The 14470-nt window shown below is 32.8% G+C and overlaps 1 protein-coding gene across 1 annotated transcript; it reads left to right on the top strand.

Annotated features, from left to right (window-relative positions):
* Nucleotides 1-1360: 1360 nt before the first annotated feature.
* On the top strand, nucleotides 1361-11721 carry LOC115451092 (cysteine sulfinic acid decarboxylase). Its single transcript, XM_030179294.2, has 4 exons — nucleotides 1361-1956; nucleotides 2370-2663; nucleotides 9888-10255; nucleotides 10635-11721. The coding sequence occupies exons 1-4, from the start codon at nucleotides 1687-1689 to the stop codon at nucleotides 11236-11238; spliced, it is 1536 nt and encodes a 511-aa protein (XP_030035154.1). The 5' UTR covers nucleotides 1361-1686; the 3' UTR covers nucleotides 11239-11721.
* The last annotated feature ends 2749 nt before the right edge of the window (nucleotides 11722-14470 follow it).

The raw sequence follows: 14470 nt of genomic DNA, 5'->3' as shown, positions 1-14470 counted from the left end.
TCTGCAAGACTCCCTACATATTAAGGGACAGAATGAATATGGAAATCCACCACAATTTGCAAGTGTGTTGTGTGATGTCTTTCATCGTTATGTCTTTCTATTTGTGCTGGAAGGGTTTCCCACATTTCATAGTATTGAAACCCATCAAGGTTTTAAATCATGACAATGGGCGATATATATATCTAAGTATTTTTTTTAAGCAATTGACTAGCAAACGGGCAATACCATGTCCTGATTATTTACCGCTTTAGAAGAATCGCTGTACACTCCAGACATAGAAAGGAATTGATTTCAAAAGACCAGATTAATCAGTCCCATTCGCTATAATTTCGCACAACTTGACCATTGCAAATTATCAGAAACAAAACAATGCACCGCTTGAAACAATATCATTAACTTTTTATCCTATTTGCAGCAGTTGATTAGTCACAGAGGTCAACTGTGACCTCCATGCAGTTGTAATTAGCGTAGGTAAACAAAAAGCAACTGTCAAGGCAAACAAAAAAGGCAGTGTTTGAAATGTATCGAATGTGTGTTTAGTGATTTAATGTTTCATGAAGAAGAAATGAGGTAAAAGGAAACTCTCAATATCTCTTCAGAAGTTTTGCAAATAGTTGTTGCATGCCTGTATTCAATAGTAGATAATATGATTATGCAATCGTAACTGAATTATGGTGTTATCTAAACGATATAATCTTATAATATAATATTATGTTTTATTTATAATATTTATTTCATATTTGTGCATTCGATTCCATTTAGATTATATTCCCCTTCCCTATATTTATCCTGGTTTTTAGTCGATTACTTACCTTAACACAAAACTTAACGATCAGTTTACCTTTTATTACGGTATGTCTGAATAAATCAGAATATTGTTGTATTATATTAAAGATTAATTTAAAATTTGTTAAGAGTAGGCACGCAACTTACAGCTCTACTAATTCTAATTACCTACCTATAAAACATGATAAGTATTTATTCTTTTTATTAATAATGAAAAATAAACTCTTATAAGTTTTATAGTAATTATTTTAGCGTAATTTTTATGTATAATACACATTAAATAATGTTATAATAATTAATGGCGTATTAAAAGATTAAAATGTGTCACGATTTGCAATAATGTGTTTCTTTCAAATTCATAGTTCTATATTCTATACACGTCATATCACATAAATGTATGTTATGTGTAATACTTGTGACAATTTACTAAGTACTTAGAGTTGTTTTTCCTTTTTAATTTCATTCTTTTCATTCACAAGTGTTTGTTACGACGACTACATGTCTGCAAAGTTGATTAGAACGTATTTAATAGCAAAGAAAAAACTGTTTATTGCACCTAACATAAACGCGTTCTTTGTTACAAAATGAGTAATAAATAAACATGTCGGTCATTATACCTATATATTAATTATAAGTTCTAAAATCCTTTCGATTCGCGAATGTAGTACAAAGAATAAAATCAATTTGTTTACATTACTAGAGCGGCTAAAACATAACCTTACGAAGTGAACTGACGTCGAATGTAGTATTTAAGAAGGCTACGCAATGACTGACGAGCCAAAACCTCAGTTCAGAGGACTGCGGTCGGCTGCACCCGCCACTGTTCGCTCAAATAACAAATGAAACTTTATTTTCATTAAACACATTTATTGTGAAGTGAACGAAGATAAAGCATTCCAAATGCCTGCCGATTCAGATCTTATTGTCCCGGGAAGAGAGGATCTGGGAGTCGACGAGAACCAATTCAAAAGCCTCGCGGAGAGAAACAAGCATGAAGATTTTATAAGACGGGCAGTGGACTTGTTAGTAGAAAGAGTTGTCTTCGGAAGATCTTCGAGGACGTCGAAAGTGGTGGAGTGGGCTGCACCTGCAGATATTAAGAAAGCAATCGATCTCAAACCGAGGGAAGGACCAGTGTCTCATGATGGTCTATTGGCGCTTATGGCTGATGTGAGTATTTTTTTTATAACATAACCGACACTGTCGAAATGATCTATAAATTATTTAGCTCTTTCCTAAATTTAAATGATTTTAAAATTAGTGTAATTTTCATATTTTGACATTAAATTGACCAGTATCGAAGATTGACAACGTAATATTAAATATACATAATTATCGGTTATTATAAGGAATTTATTTAAAATATTTTAAATTTTTATTAGGCAGTCGTTTAAAGACTATAGTTAGAACTTAATTTCTTGTGACTTAGTATTGAGGAAAGTTTGTCAATTTATTTAAATAATTGTAAACATGACATTTATATCAAAATTGACCTGGAAATAAAACTTCACGTTTTACAGACTAAGTTCATACTTGCTTGCTATAAAACTATTTTCATTACATGAAATTACTTATAATTTTAGGTTGCTAGATACTCAGTCAACACAGCGCACCCTTACTTCGTGAACCAGCTGTTTTCGTCAGTCGATCCTTATGGTCTCATCGGTCAATGGCTCACAGACGCCCTCAACCCAAGCGTGTACACTTACGAAGTGGCTCCTGTCTTTACTCTGATGGAGGAAGAGGTTCTTCGTGAGATGAGGAGGATGGTGGGCTGGCATGACGGTGAAGGAGATGGCATCTTCTGTCCAGGAGGTTCTATAGCCAATGGATACGCGATCAGCTGCGCTCGACATTACTTCTACCCAGAAATTAAGGTATATATATATTTTTTTTTATAAAAAGATAAAAATTTTGTAATAAAAATATAGGAGGAGTGGAATCTTACGTAGATCTTTTTTCTGAGAACGAGGAAAGCGGTAATAATTAACAGAATATTTTTATAATTTGAGGATCTCAGAAGCAATTTCCGTCAAAACATTTGGGATAAATTAAAAAAAAATATCGGTGGATTTACGTTATAAATTACTGTCATAAAATAATCATGTTTGTACTTAGTTAAATAATTTATGGCACTCAGAAAAGTTCTTGACATACTCAATATTGTGCCTGCAATTTTATCACAATCACTGATTCACTGAATTGCTAGTTCTTGGAATAATAACAATGGTTTATCCGACAAAATCATTAAGCCGCGTTGCTTTGCACTTAGAATTAAATTATCATCAGAAAGGCAAAATAAATATGTCATTTAATGTTTTTGATCATTACATAATCCATTAAATATGATATTTATGAAAACTTGCGCCGATTTTATTATTAAAAAGGAATAACGCTCAATGAAAGCTTCTATGAACAATTTTTGCTAATTAGATGAATTTATGTGCTTACGTATTTTATAAGTAAATGCAAAAGGACATTTAAAACCGGTATTGTCAAGTCAGTAACCTTAGGTTTTTTAAGATATCATTGTACAAAAATATCCATTTAATTTGGGTTTTTGTAATTTGCAATAGTTTTGTTCATCCCTTTGATTAATTAATGCTTCAGGCTTCTTATTGTCTATTATTTACAACATTTCATCAACTCGAGATTAATCATCGAGTATAATTACAAAAATACCTGCATTAAGATCAATTGCAGTAATTAAAGTTAGCGTTTTATCTAAAATTCCTTCATCAGTGCCAGTTTTAAAGGAAGCCTACAGTTCGGTGTGACCTCAGCCTCGATTTGTGTGCGTGCCGTTTGCGAACCTTGCTGTTCATATTTTATTAAAAATACTTTTCTCATGTTTTAAGACAATGTGTTTTAATCAGGTGTGGTTTAACGTGATATTTGTAAATTTAGTAGAATTATAGATGATTATTTTCAGCTCAGCGTATTACATTTAATTTAAGTTGCATTTTTCCTATAAACGATTTAATAATAACGTTGGATTAGATTGTCTATCTTAGATTGTGCTCGAACAAATTAGGAATTGCGAAAGAGCTTGGTTCAATAATTCCCAATCCTGAAAGACATAATACTCATCCTTCTAATATCTATCCTGGCTAGAGTTTTGTGCGTTTGGCCAGTGGGATTAAAGTCATCGTCCACCGCGGCTCAAACGCTGTCAAAAGTTGACAAAGATAAACTACTTTTCTGAATGTGAATAAAGTCAAATGACGGATATTTTAAAGACAGTTGCATTTATTGCAACGTGTTTAATCATACCACCGCAAAAAAATCAGTAAAAGGCAAATTTCCAAGAAGGAATGACTTGATCAGCGTCGTCGAGGTAAAACACATTTAATTGGTGCTTTGGTTACACTCTTTTTATAAGTCTGACAGTTACTTAAATTTAATTACTTGAAATTTAATTGCAAAATGCTTTCCTACCCTTAAATTGCTGATATTTATTGAATTGTTCTTTTTATTTTTACTTGTACTATTCCAAAATGAATTCGGCGCATCACTTTTTGGAACGTTGCAATAATCATTTTGTTGTAATTATCATCTTCTTTTTAACGATCGGCCTGCTGGCCGGACGTCAACGGTAAATCCCCCTCTGTCTAATTCAGGGAAAATTGTCTTCGAAACCCAAGTGCAATCTGACGGGTATTGGCTTCAGGTCTTTCCAATTCATAGCCCACTTGCCGCTACGCCAAGGAGGCGGATCCATTGAAATATTATGTTAATCATTTCAGTATAAATGTATTCAAAAATTGTCATTCAAACAGTAAATTAGCAAGATGTGTGTTTCGGCGATTAAAATATTTTAAATAATAATCAAGATATGAATAATTGTTTATTCATCAAACTCATTAATATCAATAAAAATGTCAAGCGTGTTTGTAAAGAACAAAAAACCATAATCAGTATCAATGGAATTAATGAATAGATACGATAAAATATCGACGCGACCCAAGTTTACATCAAGGCTTGAAATCAAATTGTATGTACTTATGAATAATTGCATGACAAATTGGCGCGACGAATGCCGCTGCACTTTGATAAACGGCCATAGACAATTTTAACTGACATTGACCTTGACCTAAAAAAATATAGGGGCGTGCGTGTCTTTGGACAATTTTGACACGGAATTAACTATGTTTGTTTACCTCCGTTTTCAATAAAAGATCCCAATATATTTATCGTCACATTGGTTACAAAAATTTACCAATCAGAGCAAGGAATTTTTAAAATACTTACAAATGATTTATTTTGATTGGTCAAAAATTACGATTAGAACGTTTATTGAAAATGTCTTTATTGTTTTGGTAATAGGTGTTGAAGCTTTATTTTAATAGATAGGAGTCGATTTTGAACCAGTCAGATATTGACAGGCTTAAGTTATTGTTCTGAGGGTAGATAGCATTGCCTTTGTATATGGGTGGTTATTAAAATATAATAATTGTTTAATAGCTATTGGCTATTTATTTTACAAAAATAATTACGACTGCTTGAATATTATACCAAATATTAGCAAAAAAAAAAAAATTGATAGATTTTTATAAAGCAGGATTTCATTTTACTTATATTGTATTCATCAGTTCATTAATCAAGCACACGTGTACTTGTAATGATTATAGTAAACGTAATTTGAACAAAGCTATTAAAACCATGAAAATTATAAAAAAGGTTCATTATAAGATTTGTTCCCCCTTTGCTACACTAGTTTTATTATCGATTTGATTTAGTTGTTACATCATGACGTCTTTATCTTACAGCGACATGAGAAAATCATTTTAGTAAAATCCACACAATATTTTTTAAACTGGAAATCGAACCCAAACCTTCTCAGTCTATAAATGCTGCCGCAATACCCAAGTTTACAATATATTTAAAATATATATTAATAAAGTATGAAAGACATATCACATAAAACGAAACACACATGGCGAAAAACTGGGCATGAGTTTTGGTTGCATCTCTGCCTATCCCTTCGGGGAAGCCGCGGTGTGTGTTTATCATAGTATACTAGTCGTACCCGTGGTTTCCCTCGCGTGGAAATCAGCGTGTCCCGCGTAAATCACGACCCAAGAGATTTTTTACAACCACGTGACCTATTCAACAGTAATCGTTATATTTCAGTCAATTTACATGAAACCGTAATGTACTATTAACCTAACCCTTCCTCAAGAATTTCGCTATCTTTTAGTAAAAACCGTACAAAAATACGTTTAGTAGATTTTGAGCAAATGGATCACTTACAAACAGACAGCTTTGGGGAATTTGTTTTATAAAATGTAAAGATTTTAAGAAGCAAGATATAATACTTCTAAAATAAGTAGCTCGTTTGTACAATCGTCCTTTATGCTTAGTAGAGCAAATGATTTATATTATTCTTCTGATAAAATTAAATTTCCGTTACAATGACTTAATTTTATAATTAGACCGTACTTAAAATTCCTTGTCGAGGTGTTATTGAAATTAAAATGTGCATATTAGTAACACGGATAGTTATATAGTTACAAGGGAAAGTAACAATGTAAAGTGTAACAACTTACATATATACATAGTATCACGCCTCTATCTCAAAGGGGCAGGCAGAGCTTATGAATAGCCACTTCACACGATTCTGGCAAACTTCTCTCGCTTCCTCCACCTTCATCAACCTTTCCATCTATTCCCGCCGATTTAAGGTACTTTTGAAGTAATTACTTGTATTTGTTTTTTTAGTAAGTCGATTGGGTGAGATAGTTACTTTCAGGCACTTATTTCATAGATAAAATTTAGTTCCCGGAAATACTTATGTTAAGATTGGTAAGTTTTATGCGTTGAGAATTATAATTGTCATTTATTTGTTTGTAATACATGATAAATGAATAGTAGAGCCGAACATAAATTGGCTTAGAATCCGATTAGTTCGGAGTAATAGTAATACCATATAACTATCTCCCTTAAAACCGAGTAGAAGTGGCAGATTCATTTTTATACTTTAAAGGACAGATCGAGCCTCAACTATTATACTTCAAATTCCCATTATATCCACTATTTTAAAAGAAAATTTCGCTAAAAATACCTGAGAAATGTGATGTTAAACTATGACGGTAGGTGATATTGTTCTTCACCATCAGTTAATGTAGTTTCTCGTTTACCTATTTTCTTAGCTAAAGAAAACTCGTCCTATTATATTTATTTATTAATAAAGTTACAAAATAGAATACAACCATATACGGGGTTATTTTGACATTGCATTACTAAATGAAACCACATACTCGTCTTCACCTTTGCAGACTTTGTGCCAAAATTCATACATTAATAATTTTTTTTTTGTGAAAGATCCTAATTTTAGTTTTCTGATTTTTTGATTTTTTTTTAGTTTAATGCGAATATGGCGTGTGTGTGGATGTATTTCTGACTGAAAGTATGATGTTGTTGCTGCAACGAATTCTCTTAGAGTAGTAGTAGTGGCTTTAGGGCGCATAATATTAAAATTACTTTTTATTAATATTTATTTTGTTCAAAACATACACATTTTTATTTTACATCTATGGCTCAAGTAACTTATTGTAATGTGTTATTTCCAAGTAGGTAAGTATTTGGTTTCATTTAGTAACGCAATGTCAAAATGACCATGTATAACAATAAAATACTTATTCTTAATAATTACTCAAACTAGATTTATACCCTTTAAACAAAACTATACCTACTCCAACCAAAGCTCTAATCTAATTCAGAAATATATACCTGCGTGTACTTGATTAAAGTATTTTTGAAAATCAAAAGTTTAATTACCTCGGTGGCGTAGTTGTACTGCATGCGCGGTACGGCAGCGCTCTGAGGTCCTGGGTTCGAATCCCGGGTCGGGCAAAGTGATATTTGGGTTTTTCTGCTCAGTATCAGCCCGAAGTCTGGAATTTGTGCCCGATATGGCGATAGGCTCGCCCCCTATCACATCATGGGACGGAACACACTTGGTGAAAAGTGGGTGCCATGGTTGTGCCTCTGCATACCCCTTCGGGGATAAAATGCGTGATTTTGTGTTGTGTGTAAAAGTTTAATTACTCACAAGAAATGATCAGTCTTACTTATAAACGTATTTTAGAGTTCAAAGGTGGTTAAGAATTGCTTAAATAGTTGTCAAAAATATCACCAGTTTCCTAGTTTAAATCTTATTAAGAGGTAAGATGGCGGGTTTTGACTTATAGCTGATCGAGTAAATTCGTGTTTTAACTAGGCATAGCTTTGCGAAATGTTTATAAGTACGACGGAATATGTTTAGAATGGAGCCAAAAAATAAACGACTTCGTGTTGTTTTTTTAGTATTAGGTGACAGACTACACGTGACTGACGCGATGATGTCTCGACCAATCACAAACATCAAAATTAAACACCAATTAATGGAATCGCTTGGAAGTCGAATCATTAATCTATACTAATATATAAAGTTGAAGAGTTTGATTGCTTTTAAACGCGCTAATCTCAGGAACTACTAAATCGATTTTGATTTGATTTTCACTAATAGGAAGTTACATTACACCTGAGAGCAACAGGCTTCTTTTTATCCCGGGAAAAAAAATATCATGTGGGCGGAGTCGCAGGCAAAATCTAGTATAATATAACTTAAATTGCCATCAGGGACCTTATCGTCTCTATTATTTAATTTTGGTTGCTATTATAGCCATGATTATATAACCAATATCTGTTACACGTTAATTTGCCTATTTATCGGTTGTTCTATTGATGGTGTAAATAATTTTGGTAATTACAAATTGGATTTTGGTAAGCAACGTGTACATTTGAAAATTATTTTGAACAATATTAACTATTTTCACGTTTATTATAATCGAATAGTAACTAGGCATAATTAATTGACTATTTGTGAAGTTTATAGAGGTTTTAACTATTGTACAATGGCCTTAAGTATCGGAAAATTTACAATAAGTCGTAAGTTGATTAGGTGTTTAGGGTCGAATACAATAGTTAATTGAGGCTTAAGTTTACTTAAGTAAGAAAGTTTAGGTAATATGTTTCTGCTTACTTTCTCAAGTTCGCATTCCGTTTTTTTTATAAATTTTAGGCTATCATATTCTCGACAAATTATTTAGTAAAATACGTTTTCGGTTTAGTTAGAAAACGTAATTATCTTGTTCACTGATATAGTTTTAATGATTTCATTTGACGCTATTTTACATAGAGTCCTCTCTATTAGGGATTTGCAGTCAAAGTTTACATAAACTTACTTTTTATACAAAACGGCCTACACTGTATTAAAATAATAATACATTAAACACCTTGGTTAAAATAATTAGATATGATACGAAAGGAAACCGATCGTAATAGCACAGCGTAACACATTCAGGGTAAATAAAATTCGCAACCGTTGCCACACTCAAGGTGTTGTTATTAAATGCGTTATTGACCCTTACTTTTTAAACCAATCAAGGTGTTATAGTTTATACGTTAAATTTTTATATGCACTGTACTTTAGACTAGTGAAAAATTTCGTCATGAGTTATTTGAAATAGTTTCATCATTTCATTAAAAGATGTCGCTGTTTAATCTAATTGCGTTGTGTTGATCTTTAATTCGAATGCTTTACGTTATTTGCTTGGTTGTAGGGCCATTCGAATGTTATTATAGATGGAGGATGTATTTCCGTATTATTATAAACGTATTATAAATCGGAAATGTTTTTTTCTATAATTTTGCATAATGGTAGGTAGTAAATAAATTGCACGTAAGTACATAATAATTCCATGCAATAAATATGTATTGACACAACGTATAATAATATGATAGATTGGTCGGAACTATGTTTATACATAGATTTAAAACCGACTTCTAGTAAGAATTCAGTACCTTAGCTTACTAAGGTTAACTAAACCAAGTTTCTTATGAGAAAAGTAATTCCTACAAATGTCATTAGATGACGGTAAATCAAAATGAGACTATAACAACAAATAGCTAGTTGGTACAGGAACAAAGTTAGGCTTTTAAATAAACAAATTATTAATGACGAAAAGTGTGGTATTTTTATTTTAAAATAAAAAAATGTGTTTAAAAGAAATCTCTAAGGTCGATGAATTTTAATTAAATAAAAATACATTTTACAGAGCAAAGGAGTCTACGCCGTACCCAGACTCATTCTCTTTACTTCGGAACTCGCTCATTACTCCACAAAGAAGATGACTGCTTTCATGGGCATCGGAACCGACAATTGTGTTTTGGTGAAAACAGATGAATTCGGCAAAATGGATGCAAACGATTTGGAAATGAAAATTGAAAAGGCGATAGAGGATGGAGCGACGCCGTTCCTGGTTACTGCCACAGCGGGGACTACCGTTTTCGGAGCGTTCGATCCTTTGTTACCTATTTCGGCTTTGTGCAAAAAATATAATCTGTGGTTACACGTCGACGCTGCCTGGGGCGGCGGCGCTCTTATGTCGAAGAAATACAAACATTTATTGAATGGCATTGAATTGTGAGTATATTTTTTGAGACAAAGTAAATTTAATTTAATGAATGAGAAATTAAAGATTGAAATTAAAATTTTGTTTAGTTATGAATTAGGTTTTAGTTAATGCAAAGTAATAATTTAATAACTAAATGAATAGATAACCAACTTACCAAAGCAGATTTAAATTTCTATCTCTAAAAGTTGGAAAACACTTAAACCCTTTAATAATTTGAATAACTAACCACGTAGTAGCAATTAATCAAGCAAATTAATTTAAATTTTTTAGAAATCCTCATTTCCACTAGATGTTTTCACAAAAAGCGTTGTAATTCAGCTATTCAATAGCGTCCTGACAAACAAGGCGAGCACCGACAAAGCGTTAACGAGTCAAATACATTTTCAGGGCGGACTCAGTGACGTGGAATCCTCACAAGCTCTTGGCGGCGCCGCAACAATGCTCCACGTTCCTAATTAGACACAAGAACGTCCTCAAAGAAGGTCACTCATGCAACGCCAAGTATCTTTTCCAGAAGGACAAATTCTACGACACTTCGTACGACACCGGCGACAAACACATACAATGCGGCCGCAGGGCAGACGTCCTCAAGTACTGGTTCATGTGGAAGGCAAAGGGAAGCGAGGGCTTCGAAAAGCACATCGATACTGTATTCGACAACGCTCGCTACTTCCTAGAACTGATTCGACAGCGCGACGGCTTCCGACTGGTCCTCGAGAACCCTGAGTGCACCAACGTGATGTTCTGGTACGTGCCGACCTGCCTCCGAGGCTGTGAAAACGAGCCAGATTACAAAGAAAGGCTCCATAAGGTCGCACCGAAAATAAAAGAGCGAATGATAAAGGAAGGAAGTATGATGGTCACATATCAGCCGCAGGGCGACCTCGTCAACTTCTTCCGTATCGTATTTCAAAATTCAGCTCTGGACCATAAGGATATGGTATATTTTGCCAACGAGTTTGATCGACTTGGCAGGGATATTATCGTTTAAATGTTATGTTATGTTAAACGTAAATTATTCAATGCAACTCGTACAAATATTGCATCATATTATAACAACCTGTGATTATAATTTTAAATGAAACTTAGGAAGCGCTCGAGTATATGAGAATAAAAAGTTACAATCTGGCTTCCTTCTCGGTGAGGTAAAATAACATTAAACTCATATTTCAGTTTAGATGCTATTACAATCTAGAGAACACAGCAACTAAGATAATATGTCGAAGAGTTTTATTTCTGATCAAAAGTTTAGATTGAAACTATAACCAGTATCTAAGTATCTTATAAAAAAACAGTAGATTCACTCGTCCATTCTTCCTTCGTAACTTTTTTTCTACATTATATAGAACGCTACTTTATATTTTTGGATATTAATCAAACATGTAATATTCAAATGTAGTTTAGTACAATTTGTTGTAATTAAAAAACGTGTTAAAACAATACAAATGTAAATAAATTATGTTATAAAACACAACGTGTTTTGTTCACTTTTTATTAACTAGATGGCCTGTTGGCGCATGTAGTTGTGCAGATGTGTTTAAGTTAATTGGCTTTTTGCGTGAGATTGGGAGCGTCGACTTCTTACGCTTTAATACATTTTTTGCCTATTTTTAGTCGAGCGGCCATTTATTTTAAAATGATGTGTATATCAAAGCGATGGTTTATGAGTTAAGCTGGAATTATGATATTTTTTTACTAATTACCAGTCCTTTTGTATTATTAATGCTTCTTGGGCCTGTGCTGAGTATATGAGTGATGTGAATCCAAATCTTGGATATAATAATAAAATAGATCATTACAGATGAAAAAAAAAAGATCTTTAGTTTGTTTTCGGGATAGATCTAGACTTAGGTATCTGAATTGTTTATTTAATTTATTTATAACTTATTATTCAGAACTGATTCTATAACATTACTGAATTAGTTAATCAAATTCTTCATTTTAATTTCAAATTAATAATTATCAACCGTGATAATATAGGGAGACAAAGAAACACGGTTTTTAGTAACTAATTATCATTAATCGATTAAAGTATTTTATACCTACATATTACGTCAGTATAAATATTTCTTGTATGTATAAGAGATTATGTAATTATTGATTGTAACGTATGAACTAAATTATCTTAACTTAAAGGAAATACTTGATACGGCATTGCAATTTATTAATCATAGATAAAACACATGGTTTATTTATATCACACCCTTGGGTTATGAGTAACACATTGATTAGAACAAGTATTAAATGAAACAAAGAGTTTTTATATATACGTTAGCATGCCTTTTTTAGTCACTTCTTTTTTGGAGGCATGGTAATACTCGAAAGTTGTAAGTCCAGATATTTTGGTATCACTCCCTTCCTGTACTTTTTAATGGCAATTTTTTCAATGTTTTCGAAATTGCCTTTCCTAGCGTGCCCCCACGAAAAAGTCCTGTACGTAAGTATATTTAACATTATAGTTTTATTGTAGCAAAAATACATTTACGTCTTTTATCTTCGAAGAGGTAGGCAGAGACGCAACAAATGCACTCACATTGTATATTTCGTTTCATGATGTGACAAGGTGCTAGGGTTGTATGTATGACAGAGGATCAAACCAGAGATTTCAGCATTGTAGTCGTATTGTAAACAACTATGCCAGCGAGGCAGTCAAGCAAAAGTATTTTTGGAAACGATTAGTCTTTATGGTTTATGAACATATTTTTCGAAAAGTTATCAAATTTTGTAAATACATATTAGTCGACAGCCTAGGCAAGATTTTTTGTATGTTACTGTTTCAAGCATGCAATGCAGACATGTTTTGATTTAGACTTGAGCTTGTTAGTATTAAGTCTGCAAAAGGGCTCGTTTCACAACTTTCAAATATTCTTTCAATGACAGTTATCGATAGATAGTACTTTTTATTACCGTATATATGGAAGCATAGATTAGAGTGTGGCTTTTGTATTTGGTCGACTTATACCTTTATGCGACGAGTAGAATTTACTCAGAACTTGTGAAACAGGTCCTAAGAATAGTTCTTTGTACATGTAACAATGCATCAACATACATGCAATAGATTCCATGTCATTGACAGATGGTTGGCTCCCATGCTAACACAGACTGGTTGCAAATTACTCACAAGTGCATTAACACAGTACATACGTCATTTATCATTACAATCCGATGAGCCGGTAATTACCACCGCTTGGAGGGAAATGATTATAATATTTGGAACATTAGGTATATTAATATATTTTAATTTTAATTATAGTTTAGTTTGTCAGAATGTCTTTGGGGAATGCCTGTATTCGATAGTAGACATGATGTGGTCAATATTATTTCTTTTATATTTCGGTATGAGATAAAGAACTCAGGACAGGGATGAATTCAATTATTGGAATCTTTGTTTTTTATAGCAGAAGGTCAGGTAACCCTTAAGTTGGTTATTTGATGCTTCCTGGTCGATGAACACCGATGGTGTTGATTGTTGAATATTTGTGTGTTTCCATACCAAGGAAAGTAATGAGAGGTAGATAGTGTTTGTGGGGGTAATATCGGATCTCGGATTAATACCGTTATTGAAAAATAGTGTTATATCGGAGAACATTTTCTAATACGGATAACCCAATCAAAGTGCTGTACTACAATTGTATGCCAATGTATTAAGTTTTAGTTACTGTTTAGCAGTAATCTTCAAAAACTGGGACTAACCTTGTGACACGGTATTACCCCAACACACGCTATTTTGTGACAGCAGACACCCATCCGTAATTACCCGTAATATGTTTAAGACAAATATAGGTATATATTAGTCCTAAGTGCGCGAGTTTTGCTAGATTTTATATTTAGAGTAGGAAGGTATATTTTGGATCGACAATAAAACTGCTGTCATTTGATATTTCTTCACTTTTAATAATAAGTTATATTTATTAAATACAGCATTGGTACTTATATTTAGTTCAGATCATTAGTTTATCATGTCCCTGTCTGGTTCCTCCAATCGCAATGGTTGGATGTCAAGCTGAAATGAATATAAAAATTAGAAAAATATAAATATATTTTCTGAATATTACCTATGCTTTAAATAGTTACTAAGAAGATACCATTGAAGATACTGTTTATGTTAAAGATTTTGTTTTCATTATTCTAGACTCAACTAACTCATGCCAGGTATTGACTTCGCGTATTTACAAACACGAATTCTAAAACATTATTGCTTCTATAATTTTCTTAATCGGGAC

Source organism: Manduca sexta, unplaced genomic scaffold (assembly GCF_014839805.1).
Source record: "Manduca sexta isolate Smith_Timp_Sample1 unplaced genomic scaffold, JHU_Msex_v1.0 HiC_scaffold_2948, whole genome shotgun sequence".
Classification (NCBI taxonomy): domain Eukaryota; kingdom Metazoa; phylum Arthropoda; class Insecta; order Lepidoptera; family Sphingidae; genus Manduca; species Manduca sexta.
This window is presented reverse-complemented; position numbering and strand designations above follow the sequence as displayed.